The 21,507-nt window shown below is 35.7% G+C and overlaps 1 protein-coding gene and 1 long non-coding RNA gene across 8 annotated transcripts in view; one reads left to right on the top strand and one right to left on the bottom strand.

The window, feature by feature from the left end:
* The window catches only part of Dgk (diacyl glycerol kinase 1), a 419,112-nt gene that overhangs the window by 16,522 nt on the left and 381,083 nt on the right, over positions 1 to 21,507 (bottom strand). For all 7 annotated transcript variants that reach the window (XM_090405486.1, XM_090405489.1, XM_090405485.1 and 4 more), the window contains 3 exons: positions 16,156 to 16,220; positions 14,106 to 14,196; positions 8,505 to 8,709 (listed from right to left, as the gene is read on the bottom strand). In XM_090405486.1, coding sequence (XP_090261612.1) covers positions 8,505 to 8,709; positions 14,106 to 14,196; positions 16,156 to 16,220 — 361 coding nt within the window. The remainder of the gene's footprint in view (positions 1 to 8,504; positions 8,710 to 14,105; positions 14,197 to 16,155; positions 16,221 to 21,507) is intronic.
* The window catches only part of LOC150098952 (uncharacterized), a 225,713-nt gene that overhangs the window by 118,374 nt on the left and 85,832 nt on the right, over positions 1 to 21,507 (top strand). The gene's annotated exons all lie outside the window — the stretch shown is intronic.

Genomic DNA, 21,507 nt, shown 5'->3' with positions numbered 1-21,507 from the left:
ATAAACCTTAAACTTCAAAAAACCCCAAAGAAAAATGTCCAACGGCGTTAAGTCACATGATCTGGGCGGCCAATTCTGATCACCAAAACGGGAAATTACACGACCAGGAAATGACTCTGCAGTAACTGAATTGTTTCTCGGGATGTATGGCATGTGGCACCGTCTTGTTGAAACAACATGTCGTCCACATCCATATCTTGCAATTTAGACACAAAATACTGGATTATCATGTCGCGATAGCGAGCACCATTAACTGTTATTGCCTTACCAGCCGCATTTTCGAAGAAGAATGGACCGATGATGGCTCCAGCCCAAAATCCGCACCAAACAGTGACACGTTGTGGATGCATTTCTTTCTCAACAATCACTCGTGGATTTTCTGAACCCCAAATGCGACAAGTTTGTCGATTAACGAAGCCATCAAGATGAAAATGAGCCTCATCGCTGAAGATGATTTTGTTAGAAAAATAAGCATCCACTTGTTGTTCCATAATCCATTCAACGAACTCTCTTCGCTGTGTGTGGTCAGTAGGCTTCCGTTCTTGAGTCAATTGAACTTTGTAAGCATAAAAATGCAAATCTTTCGTGAGAATACCGTAGAGAGCTTCTCGAAATGCCCAATTCAAGACCATGATGCCGAATTGATGTTCCTGGACTCTCAGCAACACTCTCACGAACTGCTTCGATGCTTTCTGTTGAACGACTTGTTGAAGGACGGCCAGAGTGTATAAGATCACTAATTGATCCAGTTTCCTTTAATTTTTTAATTAATCTTTTCACAGTTGAAGTTAAATCACTATTCCGACCATATTTTGTACGAAAATTGCGAACTGTAGCTGCCAAACCTTCATTATTTTTAAAATATTGCTCAACAATGAAAATGCGTTTTTCTTTCGTGTAGCGCTTCATTTTTAATAACCCTGAACTGTCAGCTGTCACGCTGTCTTTTTTTTTTCTCGTTGGCAACACTTTACCGCACAAATGGCGCTAAATTTAAATCTTGCGTGAATTTTGGGACACCCTATATAACAGATATACTGGAAGTATGTAATTGAGGTCACTCATTTTTACCTATTGTGTTCGAACTGTGTCTGATTTTACTGTTACATAAGTCAGCAACAGATCGAATGCAGCTTAGAAATAAGCTGTGATGCGTGTGTATCCCTAGCCTGAAGACGTATGTGAGTACGTGTTGTCTGTTTACTGCAAAAAACTTTCCATATTTTCCAAGATTACCTAATCCATTCTTAGTGACGGGGAGAGTTAAAGGCGTGTGTGTGTGCGCGCGCGTGCGCTCTACTGAAATCACTGGACTTATGTCAGAAGGTCCTTCCGTTACAAACATCCATCGTACATTAGCGTAAATTTTCTCACTAGCGTATTCACTGATTGACTAAATTAAGTATGTTCTTTAAGAGATACTTGTGCCCTAAGAGGTTTCTTAATTCACACTAAAAACACAAGGAAATTTAAAGCCATATATTTCAGCCTGAATATCACATCCCATCAACACTGAACATGACTTGTACCATTCAGTCTGAAATACCCAACTTCATAGAAACCGCATCCCCTGCTGTAACATTTTTTTTTCTTTTTTTTTTTTTGCGATTAAAATTTGAATGCCTATTTGAAAAGGGATAAGAACACAATTATCTCTTATCCCTTCATTATTTGTGACATTTGTCACAAATAATGAAGGTAATATTACATTTTTATTTTTGATTAATATTTGGCTCTTGAGAACATAATTAGGACAAATATTTCAAATTGGAGTGAACAGTGATATTTTGACTGGAAAAACCGTGTAGTTCATCTAAACAGTTTTTACTAACATTCCAAGATAAAAATACACTTTTTGCTGTTTACTACTACGTGGGGTCCTCCTCTTGCATTTATTACAGCTTAGCATTGGTGGGGCATTGACAAAATTACCTGATGGATGCAACTGTCAGTACATGGTTTCATACCATTATAATGGCTTCTTGTGTATTTTAGTCTCCATTTGGTACCACAATTTCTCAATGGGTTTGAGATCTCAGCTGCTTCCTGGCCACGGTAGTCGTTGAATCGTGTGTCATTGAGCCACTTATTAATCTGTAGCAAAAACTAAAGCTTTTTAAAGTACTAAACTCAATTTGTATGTACATTTCACGGTTATAATAGCATTATTTGCACTTTTTGTGTCCTATGACAAGGGGAAGAGTCATTCTGAAAGATGCAGTTCGTAGTTACGGTAATGTGGTCTCTGGTAGTAGGCAGCAATTCTTCAAACGTTTTCTGCTACACGTGTGCATTAACTGAACCTTTCGTGAAATGCAAGCGACCAACACCATGATACGACATGCAGTCCCAGATCATCCGACTGGCTGACAATTTGACTGTTGAAACCAGATAGTCAGGGTTGAATTTATCCTGATTGTCTTCGAACCGTCAGCGTCCTGCAGGTTAAACGTTTTCTCTTAAGAAAAAATGACTCTTCTCCACTGATTTTAGTAGTTCCATTTGGCATCCTCTTTGCACCAATTTAACTGAGTCAACTTCATTTTTTTGGTTAACAAGGGCTTCGTTTTAGGGAACCTAGCTATCATTCCCTGTTGATGAGTCATATGATAGTTACTGAGCTTGCCACAACTTCCGTTTGTTCTTCCCAATCCCATTTCAGTTCTCCGTACGACGCATGGTGATTTTTGAGGCAGTGCCGCTTTAGAAGTTGATCTTGGCAATGTGTAGACGGTGACGTTCTTCCTTTCAGCAGATCCAGTTTCTTTCACTTTCGACAGCAGTTGTACCACAGGAGATTGACTACGGGACATCCTTTTAGCTACTTCACGGGTGGAATGGTCTTCTATATTTAAAGCTTGAATCAAGCTTTTTCTGCGAGGTATTAACTGCACGTAGCTAGGCATAGCGATCTCAGCAAGAAAATTAGCTGTTGCTGTCTATTTATAGCATAAATTCTGATGCAATAACAGCAACTATTACATTACACAGAAACCCATCGGAATGATTGATGATGCAAAATACCTAATGATAAACCAATGAAATATGACCATTTAACTAAAAACTATTTATGTACGGTGATGAGGTTTCTATGAACATGAGTGCATATGGTTTTAAATAAATATCATTACTTATTTCCTTGCATTTTTCGTGTGAATTAAATCTTCCTGGACAAATTATTGAACCACCCACCCACCATGCAACTGAACGACTTCTCTCTCGTTTTCTCAATAACAGCTTCCAGCTCTTTCTGCTAGCCCACGCACCCGATAATAGGTCTCAATTATATTTTCTCTGCATGGCAGACTCTTCGATTATACTCTCTTAATCAAACTTAGTATTCCAAAGTCTTGATACGATCTTAATTATTCGCCTCCATTACTCCATTCACTGGTCTCACAACTTTGAATGTATCAGCCGTAAGAGATTCCAACCACTATCTTGTATTCTATTCCTAAATGACTCTGCAACAGTTTGGCCGTTATTACCCTCTAAAAGAAACTCAGTAGTTTGATTGCTGAATGTTAAGGACATTTCCACTTTATGCTGAAGCTATCTCGAATTGCTGGTTAACGATTTTCAATGAACAGTCTAGTCAAGGGAACTGTTGAATGTTTTTGCACATTCCCAGAAAACTCATGTGACGATATTCCAGTTGTGTAGCCTTATTAAATTATACTTAGGTGATATTCAAACAACATTTCCATTTTGGGTGTTCTATCTTCCCTAATTGTCGTAATAAATAACTGATATTTTTCATTGAAAATTTTCACTTATTCATCCATATTCACTCCTGATTCAGTATTTCCTAGATCTGTACACAGTAGTCAAGGTGAGGCTAAATCAATTCCTTACACATAAACAGTCCAACAAATAATCGACGCGGGTAGGAAATTTTAATAGCTTTCAATGTTTCATTTTTCTCCTCCATTACTACACCCGTCACTTTTTTTGCCTCTGATTTATTCTCTTGCTACTGCTATGTAGTCCAACAAAGCTGCCTTGAAAAACGTCCTGAATTAAGCAGCGGTTCGTCTCCTTCCTACCGAGTTGTTCATAACATGGTATTCCCAAGGTTCTAACGAAGCAGAAGATTATGACACTTCCCTATAATAACTATTTTGATTTATTGCATATATTTAACAAATTAGGCTAAGGAAAATCCTTGCGAGTTTTTTCGATATGTGTAAAGTAGAACGAAGAATGATTATGGTAAAATGCTGTAAATGGATGAAAGTGAGAGATTAGTGACTGCTGCATCTTCAGTGTGAAATCAGAAGTTGAAGTGTAGAGAATGAAATGAGAGAAGACTTAATAGCGAGGGAGCAAGAGGTATACGAGAACAACTCTAATATGACTCTGCATCTAGTTGTTCTCCTTCCTTGGCAGTTACTCACCAAACCTATATTTTGTAATAGAACACAGTTCATCTGCTACCATTAAAAGTGCTCTTTTCCTCCTTCTTCGGAAATATTAAATTAAACTCTTAATGTTTTATTCTCTTCGATTCATTCTCTGTCAGCCCGATATCACTTATGTTCGAAATCTCGGATACAACTAACTATGCAAACCCCTCTCCCTTATTTCCAATACTTCTAGCATTTGTAACCAGATAACCCAGTGCCACTGGACTTATGTCCTGAATCACTACCCACGACATCATCATTAGTCCTAGTTGAGCCATACAAGCCCCATCTTCTCACATTTTCCCTACGCTCAAGACATTTGATGCTGGTTCTTTTGAGGTTCTCCTCCTCAGTTGTGTTTTCAGATTTAAACCCAGTTCACAATGACATTGGAGGGTGAACTGATAACACTGTTACAAATAACAAGCTACCGTTTCTCTTCTAAATGCACGTTTTCCCTTCCGCTACAAGAACAACAATCTCTCCAACCTCAAATACAATCTTCTGTTATAGTTCCCCTCTCCCACAGACATCTAAAAATACCAAACCTTTTCCTATAATTTCTAGCAATCATTATATTCGCATATTCACACCTAGCGACAAGCTCACCATTCTGCTTCTTACTTCTCTCTCCTAACGCTGAACAGTACTTGCAAATCTCACGCCATATCATTTGCCGCCCATTTTCTGAACTTTCGTTCTCTATAGCTTCAATGCATGCTGCAGTACACCCCCCGCCATCCCATTGGTAATTTCATTCTCATATCTCTTACATTTCCAAGAGGGTCATCATACAGAACAATATCACGTCTTATTCACAATACAATCTTTCAATCCTTCATTGATCCTATTCCTTACAAAGTTGAGTGTAAAATAACCTTCTTTACTTGACTTGCGTCCTATACCTTATAATGCTACCTTATACATTCTTCAAACCATTCGTCATTCTAAATCTTTATTTCCTGATTCGATATATGATTGTCCATTACAAATGTATAGGAATATCGAAAATACTCAATGTATCCAACTATTACCGTCCTACGTAATAACGCTACATTCGCTGAAGGAGAGATGGTTCCTTAAATGAGTTTGATTCTTTCTTATCAGAGGAGAAAAGGAACCTCGTTGTTCTCCGCTTGACGAAATTTAATGAGATGTTTCACCCTCTTCAGAGACCAAGGAATTAGTTACCCACACCTGACCCAACAATAGTTCCTCGATAATGTTATACTACTCGCGCGTGTGTGTGTCCGTCCGTCCGTCCAGGTAGCTATCTGGATATTCGTCCATCTCCTGGTTTGACATCACGGGAAAATGTTCATTGGTGAATCTCGATCAAAATCGAAAGAAGCACGAGCTCCCTACGTTCCAGATGTGGAAACTGACCTTGTTGATTTATGAACTAACTTTTATAAATGAAAGGTGCTTCTTCACTGAATACTGACATAAACAGGAGTTTTGTCATTTGCAATCATTTCCATAAAAATTTACGGAAAAGGTGGCACGAAGTGCAATAGCTTTTTCAGAATCACCCATACAGCTATGAGCATCATCTGCGGCCGTCGAACTGAGGATTGCATGCAAAAGCTTCCCTCTCTCATTGCATACTTGATATAAGGTGTCCCAGCCCACATGTTCTTCTTATAGTCCTCTTAGATGATGCGTTTATCTTAAATTTTGTTTGACATGCCTTTAACTGGTTGTCACAAATGTACTAATGCCGCAATTCAAGCAACACTGAGCCTTTTCTTGATAAACAGTCCTTTTACTAATTAGCAGAGAACCTGATTCTTCCTTCCATCTGCAGTATGATGTTTAATTACTACTTGTATAGTAACATTAGAAATATTTTATGTTACAGCCACTATCGTGCAACATATCACAAAACTAAATATTTGGTGATCAAACGAAACTCGAGTAATTACGGGAAATAGTTGGTATTTATAAATTTGCTGAGATTAGATGTTTAAAGAATCGGTATAGTATAATCCAGCAGCCAATTTCAGTTTACTTACACCGTTACGCGCGCAATTTCTTTAGCAATTATCGAATATTAATCAAAGTATCTTCGTTAGCAATAATGAAACACCCACCTAAAACAGTGAAAAATCTTTTAATTTTAGCACGTACGTTGTTGTCTATGGCTGAAGCGTAATATTATTCATATCTTGTCATTTATGAAAGCGTGTCAGCTGTCAAAGATCTTTCGTTGTTGTGTGGATAGAATAAGTTTTTATACTGGATGTCATTGTTTTACCAATGCTGAATAAATTCTCCACCAATAACACACTGGCTGCTGCTTTTTGCATTCGACAAATATAATCTGGAAATACTGGTCGAGGAGAGTACATACAAAATGTTTACATATGTAAAAAGTAATAGACAAAGTAAACATAGCCAGTAGTAGTAGTCACAAAAGGAATTGAAGTTTTGTTGAGAGAGTTTAAGTGAAGTTGGCGTCAAGAGGAAATAATGCTTGAAGAGCAAGATTTAGTTAATGCCATAACACACTAGGAGAAAGGTTTTTGATATTTTAAATTATTTCTCAATTGATTAATCTCCTTTTGGTGGAAAACGGATGTCTGTTAGTTAATCAAACAACTTGTAATCATTTTCAGTGCTGAGACTGAAAATTTGCAAGAGTTATTCCAGTTCATAACGGTATCTCCTAACGTAAAGCGACGAATAATAAAGCCAACTGGTTTAAGCATTACAAAGTAATGAAAAATTAATTACAAATCGTACCTAAGGTATTCCTTGAAAATCACTTTATAGTAGCATGATTTCATTAATGGAAGACGGTTACGACAAACCTATTTACTCTATCAATATGTCGCGAGGGGAAGAGATCAAGGTTGTGATGCAATTTATTTTCAGTTCAGCAAAGCCTTTAAGGGCGTCTCATGAGAAAGTGCGGATTCAAATGCGCCAAATAGGTATTGATGATTTGGCTGAAAGATAATTCCTTTACGTTGCCCCCACGAAAGTTTTTGTAAAGCTATTTTTTCCCTATTAATTTTTTATATTTTTTTACATCTGAAGCAGTGGGTATAGAGAAATCTGACAGCCGGATAAACTAGTTAGTTTTTTAATAGAATTTCCGTTTTTTTTTCTTCTTTTTTTAGCAGATGCATCGGTTCACATGACTATGCAATTCAGTAAGAAAGGTATATTTGATGGATATAACTTGAATGAATAAGTGCTGGAAAAATTAATACAAGAATTAAAGTACTCTGATAGGGAGTTTCAGTTAAGTCCTATTAAAAAAAAGCAAGCTTAGTTTGGAGCTTATATTATATCACGAGAATTTGTTTAATTTATTTAACATAAGATGTAATTAAAATATATAACTCAGTAAAAGGAACTTCTACTAGCAAGCTTCATAAAAAGGTAGTGAAGCAGAGAATATGAGTAGAACAAATATAATACAGAGTTTACTGTTACGTTAAGTGATGTGGAATAGCCTTCAGCAAGAAGTTTTAGATACGGTCAATTAATTTGAGTGTTGACTTAGTGCAAAATAAACCTTATACATATGGTAGCGAATACAGTATTGCATGTCTCCGTTTAGCCGCAGCAGTGATCACTAAGTGTACAGTTCACTTGCTGTTATTTTTCTTCAACACTCGAGCACATTTGACAGCTGCTACATACCTTTAAATTACCTTTTAACTACTTTCAGTTATGAGAGTTGCTGGAGCATCATACGAATTTGGGCTATTAATGATTTAGCATGGTTAACAGTAATAGAGAGAGCTAATAATACTAATTATAATAATTAATACGCTTCTTGAACAATTTAAAAAATATATTAATAATAATCTTACAATGACAACATTTTTATAACTAATACCAGCTGTTTAAAACACACTGTACTCTGAATGGATTTGACAAACGTCAAAAATTAGGTATTTTTCTTAAGCAGAGGTTTTTGCATTTTTAAGTTGTCAGCAGTGCTACTGACATAGACAATTATTGCGTTGCACTTTTTTATATTCTTTTGCGGTGCTATCCTTCTAAGACAGTATGTTACCACAAATCTAATTCAGTGGTGAAGTATTAGAAATACTTAGGGACAACACTATAAAGGCCACTCACCCTGCACTGCGGTGCTGAGATCTACGGAATAGAAACTATTGGTGGAAGCGTCTCTTTCCTTTTTCCTCTTCTTCGATCGACTTCGTTTCCTCTGACTCGTGCTATCACCCCACAGATTGGACCCGCCGTAGATACTGGGAATATTGAGAACAGCTATGCCCTGCAGAGATGGACCATTGGCCAAGTCTAACGACACGCCGTCACACTGAAATGAGATTGGTATGCTGTTGCAAAAAATTTTAATTATCTCATAAAGCAAAACGAGAGTACAATACGTAAGAATTACATTTCTTGTTGTAGCTTGCCAGACATGCAACTTAACTTATACGCAAGTCCGATGGTGCTGAGAAAGAAAGGGTGAAATCTGGTCCACATGGTAGCGCAGAGTAAAATTTTTCACTAGCGTTCGTTCCTCTTTCGATTTATTAATATTCACGTCCCCTTCGCTTAATGATGAAAAATTTAATTAATGCTAACATTTTAAACAAATGTAAAATTTTAGCCTATATTCGAATCATTAAGCCTTGCTAACCAAGAACCTTCATCTTATTTATCATTTTTAGGGCTTTATACCTGTATATTTTGCAACTTTTTGTGATTGGAGAACTCTACGTAGAACCCTTAAGAAAATTTTCATAAAATTCATCATAATTGACAGTGAAATGTTAAATGAAAAAATTTTCTAATCAAAAACATTAAACACACATTTCTCGTTTTAAAAAGAAATTTAAACTTAGGCTCTTTACTCAAATCAATAAATAAATTTAATGATTATCGTAATATTAACGCGATCGCTGACCCATATTTAAATAGCGAATCATGTCTTCTAGCAACGATAAATGCCGTCCTCTCACACAAACGCATATTCCCGAAGTTTTTGCAGATAGTATTTTCCCAATTCACAGAAGTTTTTTTTTTTTTTTTCAGAAACTACATATAATACAAATGTCTGTATGCTGTGGGAAACTATTACAAGTTTTCACGAAATCATAGGATTTCGCAGACAACTGCTTTATACAAATACTGCCTCACGAAATTGCGTAGTTTTCATGTGGGGAAAATTATGCTGGGCATTATTTTCGTTGAACTTCTATTAAAAAAAATTCAGGTGTTTGTCTATAATTTCTCTAGCCTTTCTAACCTCTGGAATGAACCCGTTCAACGATCCGTTGAATAGTGTTTGCTATATAAGCATTTTTTTTAATGCAGATCGCTTTACATTATTTTGATGAATCTCTGAGGAAGAGGGTGTATTGAGTTTCTATGTGTTCACGGACAGATTTTTTATCATTTATTATCGCTATTCACTAGGAAAGCAATATTGTAAAAATAAATCGCTTTTCCTTCCGGATCAAATGTAAATTGAAGTGAAAGACACGCCCAGTAATGTCCAGCGAAATAAATTAAAGGAAAGACAGAAGAATGCATTATTACGGGCAACTCCAAGTAGTCCTTAGACTCATCAACAGAGGCCCTAAACATCATGCCAAGCACTATCCAACATGTGCACAGTATCTATCATACTTTGCTTTTAACTCATTCAGTCGTGACACCCACAACAGACTCTGGCAACCTATTCCATTCATTCACTACTCTCCAAGCAAAAAACCTAGTTCTAACACCCTTGTTAACTACACTCTTACTCAGTTTCCATGGATGGCCCCTAGTTCTCCCACCACAACTGTTCTGAAATATTTCCTCTGAATTAATCACATAAAAACCCTTCAGTAATTTTGTATGTCTCAATCATATCACCTCTTTTCCGCCTATATAACAAATTCCGTATAAGAATTTTTACACAATGTTTGCATGTATGGTGCAAACTTGGTATAGAGTTGTAAACCTATAGTATATTACTTATTCCCTTTGTTAATCGGGGAGCCATTCTCTATAGGCCAAGCCATTTTTCAAGCCTCCAAATAAGTGCATCACGAGGGATGAAAATCCTTCTCCATAGTGGGAAGAATTGGAACTTATTTTCTGTAGGTCGAAAAGCAGCGATGCTATTTACTGGAACAGCCAGGTCGAAGGCGATTCGGTCTTGCTTAGTTTTCTATTGTACACGTATATTCAGTCAATACTTAAATATTCTCGAGAACAAAAACTTTTTTTATGTGAATCTCATTCACAAATGACTCTAAACCTACACTTCATTAGCACCATGCAAGGAGGAAGAGTTAGATAATCCAAACCCAACTCTAGAGCCCAAACATGGAACTTTATGCCGATTTATTATTCTTCCGAAAAGCAGGGTATTTTTACACTGTGCAATGAAACCGCCGACCGCAAAAAATGATACGCATTCCACTCAGCCAACCACGCTGGCAGTTACATAAGTAATTATGTATTTTTTAAGTCAAAAATGTTTGCATTTGTCTGCTATTATTATATAAACATGAGATAATAATGTGTATTTTCTGTAAACGGCAGGTGTTTTGTGACTAGTCTTATAGGAGACCCAAGGAGAATTTTTTTAAGACTATTCAGATGAACATGAGTTAATTAATTCATGTTCATGAATTAATTCACGAATTTGAAGGTTTTTCTCCTTCCCTACAAACAAGAGAACTAACACGGCTAGCAAGTATAATATGCTAATTTATGGGCTATCTAAGCCCATATTTGTTATAATTCCATCATTTCTACTCTTAAGCTACAGTGATTTCCTCATCTGCGGAGGTAAACATCCACCGAGTCGCCTCATGCATTCATGAAGGTTGTCATAATTTGGCTTTTTACTGCAATAAATTTAAAATATTTCGTGTATGCACCTTTCACTTTTGACACAGGTTTTTGATAGTAATGATGCCATCCAGGAATATTTAATTGGTTGTCTCACATCAGTTAGATGCGTGTTTTAGTGGAGCTGAAGTGCGTGATAACTTATTCCATTGAAACTGTACGTGATCAGTTTGAAATATTGTTTAAATGTTCAGTTCTATAGCAGTTGAGCAAATTATCAGATATTGCTCCTTGAGCTTCTCAGCCAGATGTTATCGTCCGATATGAATGAATGTGGTTCGTCTTTCACGTCGACATACGTGCATGGGACTAATACACACAATAATAAATATGGAACATCTCTAACCATATGTTAAGCCGTAAGAAAGGAAATAACCTCTTACACTTCATTCCGTTCTAAAATAAGAGCATGAACCTTACTGACACTGAAAAATCTATTCAAACTCCTGCTATTTAAAAATTGTTCGGCTAATAAACGATTTCTCATTATGCAAATCACCCCTGTAGACCCGCTTGATATTTTACTGCATGATGTCCATCGATGGGCAAATAAAATTGGAAATTTTGTAGAAAATACAGTAGTTAACTATCACTGCAAGGAACCCGATTTTCATTAATGGTTTTTCAGGTTCCATAGTTAGTCCTGTGTTTCTCTGGCCTTAAATCCCATACAGCATTATATACATCAAATCAAAACTAATGCGAAATCATTGCCACCCCCTCCTCTTTGTTCATTTATTATTACTTTCTTCAACTCTTATGTAATCAACATATTATGTTGATGACAGTAAAGCACTCGTCCTTTCTTTCGCACACAACATAATACCAATCCTAAGAAACACGACAACACCTAAAATGATTCTGAAGGACAGACATTTTGTTAACGTTACTGTTAGTAAAACACTATTTTATCTCATTTCTCTAAAATTAAGTCTTCTTTTTTACAACTCAGCAAGATGGCGAAATGCAAACTCTCTTTAAGCGGTATCCATTTTTCTTAATACAAAAAAAATGTCTTGTCTTCTGTAAACAAAAGAAACTTGACCAAGTCCCTCCCCTCATTATTACTTAAACTCTAAGCAACTATTCATCGTGTGTAAATTACGGATCCGTCAAATCCAATTAAATACTGTTCTGATGCCCCCCCCCCCAAAAAAAATGTATAAAAATTTGATGCAGAAAGAAAGAAATCAAGTTGATTTTATAATCAGCTCGTTCCTAAATTGACAAACTTTATTAGACGCGTGCACAGATTCTTATCCATGCATTTTATGTTTAATTTTTTTAATTTTTTTTTTCCCGTCAGAATTGGCATTAAAAACTGGCTGGCTGAAGACATTAAAACAGTACAACTATTCAGTTTCCCTTGAAAAATCAAAGAAGTAACGTTATTATTTCATTCACTTGTCTACTGAAGTATTAAAATGAAATGTTAATTAACTTCTTTTCCTCAAACGGAATCATGCACAGTTGATTAATAGCACATAATTAGTTTAATTAGGTTTTGAGTTTATTGTGATGTAATATAAATAAATCACGTTTCCATGGATATCATGTATCTGGTTTATAGCAATTTCCTTGCTATAAACAAAAGATGTTTATAGCAAAGAAATTGTTAGTATTTAACATGAAGAATGGAAGCCGATAACAGGTTTGTAGCAGGAAGTACCATCACAGAAGCATGTAGACAAAACAGCCTAATTAGGAACATGGAGTCAAAGGACTCAGCATCGATTCATGTTTCAGGGACGGAAAAACCTGAGTTTCCCAGAGCGAGAAAGAAAAAGCTAATTTGTCATCAACTGAAAACGAATTCAATATGATGATTCTTCTCGTCATGACAAGAATTTAACTCCAGTCTTTTGCAGCTGAAGGGCGTTTTCCGGTCATTCTTCTAACCACACTACTGAGGCACTTATAGAAAAAAAAAAAGATTCATTTCACCAATGGATCTTCGATAACAGTAAACGGAAAGTCTTATGATCTCAAGTAAATTAGACTTTAAAAGTGTTACAGATCGATTTTTATTTTTTTAGGAATAAAACTCTGCTGTGTCTTATTATTTTTTTATGTGGTTCCCACCCACGAAACGTTTTTTTCTTTGTCGACTTTAATACATTCGTACCTTGGGCGATTTAAGTTTTTTTCTTTTATCTTTATTTAGTTTATATTTTATTTATTTTTTTACATAGTTCGGAAAACCTGCTTTAGAGACCAAGCATTTCACTTTTTATGCCATTTCAGGCCTCCAATAAGGAGAGGGGGTGTAATCTCGACCACCAGATTATGAAATTCACCTCCCAACTAAAGACAATCGCAAACATTCATGCCCACAGTCGGATTCGAACCCGTGACCTGTTGACTGGAGATTAGTCAGTAGAAAAACCTATAGCCTATTAATCGTAAGATTTGAGATTAATTAAAGGATTTTCAATTTGGTTTCACTGAAGGAAACAAATATCCTGCTGCTTTCATATGAGATAAAAGCGTCCGAAAACACATGCAAATTGACTAAAATAATACACTGATATCATAGCTGTATTTCGGTAATTCTAGAAACTATTATCCGATTCTAGTTTATTCAGCTTGGGTTGAAAAGTTTAACGGGAGAGACATTTTTACACTCCTAACCATCATAAAACCTTCCATGTATCTTAGATACGTAAGTAAACACGTCGACGAGAAGGCAAGACTCGTACACCGAGCGAAGTGGATAGCCAAATTCCATCTCGTGAAACGGAATTAAACACAAACGGAAAAGTTAGCAAGTGATTTATATTCATTCGAATAACAATGAATTGTGTATTATCTGCGAATTCGCTTTTCCCCCAGCATCAGAAAATATGATTAGGAACTTACCATAATGTCCACATCATCATGAAGATTTTTGCATGTGGCGAAGAATGTTTCCGACGTGGCGAATTCAAAGTACCACATTTTGTTTTTCACTCTGCAAAAATACAATAAAATGAAGACATGAGCGCACAATCATTCCATGCTGAGATCATTTAAATAACACATAACGAATCAAACACGGATGTTAAAAAAAAAAAAAAAAGTAATTCCAAATATCAAGTGTTTACAACAGTTTCTCGCTTACAACTGAACGTAGAAAAAATATTTCGTTTAAATTTTCATGTTTTGCAATACTCATACTTATTTAGAAAGGACAGCTCCAGCAAGGATTAATTAAGAGATGCTATTGACAGGATTTAGTTGTATCCTTTCTCCTGACACTGGTGATTCTACTTAAGATTAGTTGCTAAACGATCCACTAATTATAATTATAAAACAAAATTAAAGTTTACAATCTCACTCTCTTCATGTAATAAAACATTCATTTAAGCAATCTATAAATGATTCTAAGCAGGAAAAGCACTTAATAAAAACTAATTAAATTGATTTTATTTTAATACGTTTCGTTTATTATTATCGATCTGTTCACAGAACATTTAAATAGTTACCCAAATCATTAAATAATTATTTAAAGTGTAAAGGAAGCATAGTTTTTCATCACAGTCAAAGCTGTGTCGCAATTTCACACGATTTCTATTACGAATACTACTTCTGATATTTGTGCCTGATAAAACGCAAGCAGTTTTAAGTTTTCACAAAATTTGGAATTTTCTGAAGCAAAGTGTGTCCTATATTTATTCTGATGAGTGTTAATTGTCTGCAGGTATTTGTTTATTGTAAATATATCTTATTACTGTTCCGTTCCCATTTTTATCTTAAGTACATTAAGAACATAAAATAACAACCACGTAAGGATCTGAAAGCCTAACCCTTAAATTCGTGACAAACTTATTGCTACCACCTGGCGTACATTGCATTATAAAGCAAAATGAAACTAATGAAAAACGAGAGAAATCTCTGTTATTCAACATATCTTTTAGAACCTCCCAGTAAGAACCTTCTGAATGAGCCACTGTATAAAGTTCCTTTATACTTTTGACTTTTCCGTGAACAAGAACTCGACCCATTTCGAACTTTTTTGGGAGAGGAGTAAGTGCAGTTGGAGTTGATTTCCTTACTGCGAATGTTAAGTGTACTGACAGACATTTCTTTCTTGAATTTATAATATGTGAGAAACAAACTGTATTAAATATTGGTTGTTGGTGAATTCATTTCCAATGTAGTATTATTAGACATTTCGTACCAAAGAAAAACGGTATGCTATTCCTATCATTCGATTGCTACTGAAATCGTTTCGTACCAGGAAGAGTTTGTTGTTTATCAGTCATCTACACAAAAGGGGTAAATAACTTTCGTGTACTTGGGTGATTTTACTGTCATCGCTTTTCAATCGTGGCATGTATATTAACTCAGCGTAATTTGGAATTTTCAGGAGCTAACAGATCCTATATGTAGATCTAAAATTGATTTACAATGATGAAATCCACTAAATGGTGGATATATAATATAAAATTCAGAACAAGTGCTCTTTTAGCAGAGGTAATGCATTGTATACTTTTAAAGAGAAGATCCAGACTCTTTAAAGTCTGGAATGGAATCTGAATTAAATTTGTTTTCCCTGCTGTCAGTTATTTCTAATATTAAAAGCTAAGAGATCATTAGCTTCATTAAACATTCCTTCCGATTACTTAAGTCTGCATAAATGTGTCAATTTTTTTTTTCTTTTTAATAACGTCTAACAATTATGAATATTCGGAAAATGACTAGTCTGTGTGATGGCTAAAACAAGACAATGATGGAAACAATCGTCTAGTATTAATTGTGATGTAGAAATGTGCAACATATGTCCTTTATATTCAATGTATACTCAACACAAAGCTAATTAATGAACTAGATTAATTATCGTTCTTTGGTCGAACTATTTAATGTGTTTATCATAGTACTGGCACTGCATCAATAACAATAATTTACAAAATGAAATGAGTAATAGTACCTGCTATTGAACTTTTCTGGATGCTTTTCTCTTTCGGCATGGAATTTGATAGCTATGGAAGCATCCTGTGGAAAGAGTGAAGAATTAATTGAAGAGAGAGAAGGATGGCTCGTAAACTTAAACCATTTCAATGGTATAAGTTCTAATGTGTGAAAACATGCTGTTCATGGTAAAGTATTCTGACAACTTTTACTTTTAGGAACATTAAACTACTGCAAGAACAAAGTTGTGTACAACCAGGCAATACTTTGTTCTTAGTATTATGTATAAATGATTTATTAAGTGGTAGTTTTAAGTTTACTTCATATGGCAACGTGCGCATTAATATCAATCACTGCATCCTGAAATAGTCAAACCAGTCCATTTAAACCATATTTTCAAACCGCTAAGAGGTACTCGTTTATATTCAAATGCAGGCTTGTCAGGATACTTATTCGACAAGCAGCAGAAGAAATTTGTTCATGTCTTAATTGAAAGATTTTATTATATGAATGCTTTGTCTTCTTAGATTAATTGCTGCCGGGTTAAAACAAATAGGCAGACATGTTAATTGCAAACTAATGATGTTCCTGATACTCTATAATTAATATATTATTTCCATCTGAAGTTATCAACCTACATTTCTAGAGTGATTAATATCTACAGCGAACAACTTTAAAATAACAAAGGCCCGTTAGTTTGTAAGATTGTGACAAATATCCAGTAAACATGAGTATTCAACATTTGTTAGATTAAATGAAAAGAAAAAATATAATTAAAGCCCGACCGAGATAAGAAAGACAGTTATGTGGCCAAGTCGCACAGAAAAATGGTACAGCGTATGATAATCACATAAAAATCAGTATGAAAGCGCTTATTAACAATAAGCTAAAATTCTGTACAACTCATTTCATAGTGTAAATGGCACTTTTTTTTTCACACACAAATTATTTATTCAGCACAGTTTACTAAGACGTGATGGCAGGAGTAAGTATTTGTGATGTCTTCTTCATGCCAAGAAAGACAAAGTTGGCTATTGCAAGAGAAACCCATCTTGGCCAGATACCGGGTATTGTCAGAAGCATTGGGTTATTTTTTTTTGCTAGAAATAAGACAGGTTTGTTTTGACAAACCTGTCTTATTTCTGGCAGGAAGAAACTGAAATACATTACAGAAGTATATATTCTCAAACTTTTGTGCATTTGTATAGCATGAATTGACAAGACGTTGCATTCCTCTTAGATGATATCAGCAAAACAAAATTGAATTTCTGGCTAACTGGAAATTACTGCAAAATTTGAGGAAAAGATTCATCACACACTTTCAAAAATCAGTTTTGGATTTGCTAATGTTTAGTGTAAAACCTTTTTTTTAAACTTCAGTATAGGAATAAAAAGGGAAATAGCCATTCGGATAAAAGCCAGTTATGCTATGCTTGTTTCTTCTCTTTGGCAGCTTTTGCCATGTTTGGCTAACCAAGGCTAGGATAAAGAACAAAAATCTAAACAGAATTGGATTGGGCAAATGTCTCCATACCTTTTTAAAATAAATGTTTCAGAGATGTCTTCTGTGTAAATATTTGTTCTAGAAAACTGGAAACAATAATCCAATCAAAGAAATGAAAAACTAATCGTAGACCATCACACGATCACTTGGCTTCAACAGCAATTTGAATAATTCCTGTGAGGTCATGGATGGCAAATTGATCACTCTCATTTACCTGCTGAATCGTACATTTGAAAAAGGCAAGTCGCCAATATTAAAATCTCCAAGGAAGATAACTTTTTAAGAAAGTACCAGGAAAAAAAATTACGTTTACAGAGAAGAAACCAAAAGGATCATAAACTGTTGTTAGAAACAGCCAAATGAATTTGATATAATAATGTAGAGATTCAGCCAAAGAAAAAAAAATCAAAGTGAGGAGTTAATATCCAATATCAGTTAGCCAACCGATATGGATATGAATGTATATATGCACAGTTTTCACTTTTGAGACGAAATAACTGAAACAAGTGCGAGTAATGACAGAAGATAATTATAGTTTTGTATTTTGTTAGCAAAAGTAATTAAGTATGGTTCAGAAGATAAAATTATCTAATGAGGCTGGAATTAAGTATATTTGAAGAATCTGGCAGAGGAGGTTTGCATGTTTTCTTCTTCTTTGTATGACTTGTGATTGTTTAAGGTTATGTAAAGTTGGCAGGACATGAAATGTGATAATAAATTACATTACAGTTCATAGAAGATTCAAGCAACCCATTTTCTCTGCAAATCGTGGCCTACCCCCCCCCCCCCAACTTCCGGAAAGTTTTTTTTTTTTTTTTTTTTTTTTTTTTTTTTTTTTTAATATCCGCAGAACAGGCAAACAGCTAGAACACACGCCATTAAGAAGAGATAGACATACACTGGTCTCATAGCTAAAGTTACTTCGGCAGTAATTCTAGAACAACTGCCACCAACATACTGCTACTCGATTGCCTTGATTCGCACAGCTGTCATAATAGTAGCAGAAATAACATTCCATAGTCGACCTGGAACTCGCAAAAAGTATTTTCATTAGGCTTGATCTACTATTAGTATACAGTAGAGACCAATACATTGACTGCTAAGCTGTAGCTGTGAAACCACAAAAAAGGTAAATATTCATTCTGGCGTAACTATAGAAACTTTCATATTGTATTTGTGTTACATGGCATCTGCATTTTGTTCTAGAGTCCAAACTTTATCGCCTCCAATAATCCGCCAGGATTATTGGTTATACCAGAAATAATATTCTGGTTTTCATCCTTTAAACCAAGCATGAGCAAAAGAACCGTATGCGCGTGTGAAGTAATCATCACTATACTAAACTATATATATATATATACTCGTACAGAGGCAACTGACCACATCGTTGCGCCATCCTATAACATAGTATTCTCCCTTCTCGGATGTGTATAATACGTATATTATGGGAAAGGTCACTACAATACCCAAACAGGGTATTGTAGTGACCTTTTATTTTGGGGTTCATCAGTAGGAGCCATACTTAAACTAACTGAACGCTATACATTAAGGGATACTAGGGAAACCGGACGTTAAGTCAACTGCCTCTATATTCTTGTAATCAAGCCTTACGACTTGGCTATAATTGATTTCCCGTGCAAAATTTTGTTTGCTAATGCTAGGATAAAATAAAGATGAACACCGAAAATAATTTCCTGTCAAACATAATTTACTTTCTTACGAGCAAAAAAACTGGGCTACTTTTCCCATGGGGTGGAGGGTGTGCCCCTACAGAGGAAACTCCATCTTTGGGGTTATTACACCGGGTCACTCAAAGGCATTTTCCTCCATTGCTAGCTGTGCGATATATTTAGGCTGCCAACACGAGTGTAGGATGCTTAGTAGCAAGTAGACCTGCTGGACTTCAAAGTTCAACGTACTCCTAGACTGTAGACTACTGAAAACCAGTTCCATCAACGTTTTAAAAATTTACGTGGGTGTCGAGTAGTTTATCGTGACTATTAAGAGAAGAATATCTTCAGCTTTTTTTTGCCCTATCCATTTAAACTCGGAACGGCAAAGCAAACCTTTCTTCTTTATCTGTTCCTTACTGATCTCCGCTAGAGCGCTTACTAATTGAACATCGGTCGGATTTATGAAAAGACTTCGAACATGGATTGCGGCTATTATATTCAACACATATTCGAAGACCTTAACCGCAATATCACTAAATTAAGAATTTCGTGTGACTAATGAGAGAGTAAACCGATATATTCTGCTGATTCATATGACCAATTCACATAGAGGATCATTTAATCGCATTACTTTTTTTATGTGACTCCCACCCACGAAAGGTTGTTAGTATTAGCACTGTACGCAGGCTAAGGATTAAATAATCAGGAAATATTGCTATATAGACACCAACATGGACTTTTTTTCAACCACGTTCCTTTATATACGTCCGGTTCACTGGTTCGCTATTTTTTAAGTGTTCGAACTGAGAATATGTGGCAGGTGTAGTGAAATATCATTTTAGGGTGAGCAGATTATAACGGAAGTGTCAAACATTTATTTATTTTTAATAAAGTTGGAAAATGTTTGATTAAATACCACAAGCTAAGTATATGTTTTAAAACATGGTTCAAAACTCATCAAAAATACAACTTAAACCCATTGCTCCTACCCTTTCTAATTCTCATAACAATATAAATAAATTGCCAATCCCTGGTTTAGAAATCCGTAAATTATTAACTACATATGATACTTCGCTAATTCGGGAGGTGTAACCATAGATGCTATTTTTTAGTGTTTATAGCTTATTACGTTATTGGTAAAGGCAAACATTAGACGCGGAAGAAGACGCCTAAAGAGATTAATTGTTTATTTAAAACTGTTGAAAAGATTCCTGAAATCTTCATAGAGAATCGCGAAACTTACCTTAGTTTCTCTATGTTAATGTCTGATTCAAGCTCTTGAGCGTGAATCAGACATTAACATAGAGAAATCCTGTCGCTGCCATCTGTGCATGAGATTTGGTTGACAGGGTAACTCGCCTTCAGTTGAAACGCCCTTATAAAGGTTCTTTGCATCCGGGATAAGATTCAACCAACGGTCATCTCGATATCGACTGGTTCGAGCTCGTGTTTAAAGCCAAGAAGTGACTGGCCTACATAAACTAGTATGATCAGGGTGATAATGCTCTAATAGTTAGAGATTGTTCACAATCGGAGCATTCAAGATCAACATTGACTGATATCACCGACAGATATAGAAATACACACTGCAACGTGAGGGAAAGTGACATGAGACTGCTATGGATTCCCCAGTCGGTCATCCGTGGAATGTCTCCACGAGGATTTCCCGATGTCGAAAGCATCTGTGGTTTGTGCAAGAACATTAATAAGCCATACGTGCCTTTTCAATAGTTGCTGTATGGAACATCCCAACAACGGATGACTGGAAGACTGTTGGAAAGTTGTGGAATTATGGTGTGGTGGGCTACTTCTCCCAGTTTGGTCACTAAGATTCCTTGGCATAATATCTGAAATGACCCATTTGAGTTAAAGTTTTACTATGCCATACTGTCAAGGCTGTAACGACGAGGAAACGAGAGGACAAAGGCCAACACGGAGTCCGTCCCAACACTGTACAGAATATAGTTGGGTAGATTCAGAAAACTGCTAAAGAGGATCAGTTAGGCAAGACCAGCACGTCTAGCTTCACTAAAGAAACTGACTACCGTTGTGCTGAAGGAATTCCACAAAATGTTCATATATCACAGTTGTTAGGGAGAAGGCTATGCAGGATCTGTAATGGTGGACAAACAGTGCCGATGCGCGAGAATATGAAGGATTATTTGTAAAACACACGGGCCCATGTGAGTTTTGC

Source organism: Typopeltis vanoorti, chromosome 15 (assembly GCF_054136105.1).
Source record: "Typopeltis vanoorti isolate ZY-2024b chromosome 15, IOZ_Tvanoo_1.0, whole genome shotgun sequence".
Taxonomy (NCBI): Eukaryota; Metazoa; Arthropoda; class Arachnida; order Uropygi; family Thelyphonidae; genus Typopeltis; species Typopeltis vanoorti.
Note: the sequence above shows the minus strand (reverse complement) of the source record. Positions and strands in the feature narration are given on the sequence as shown.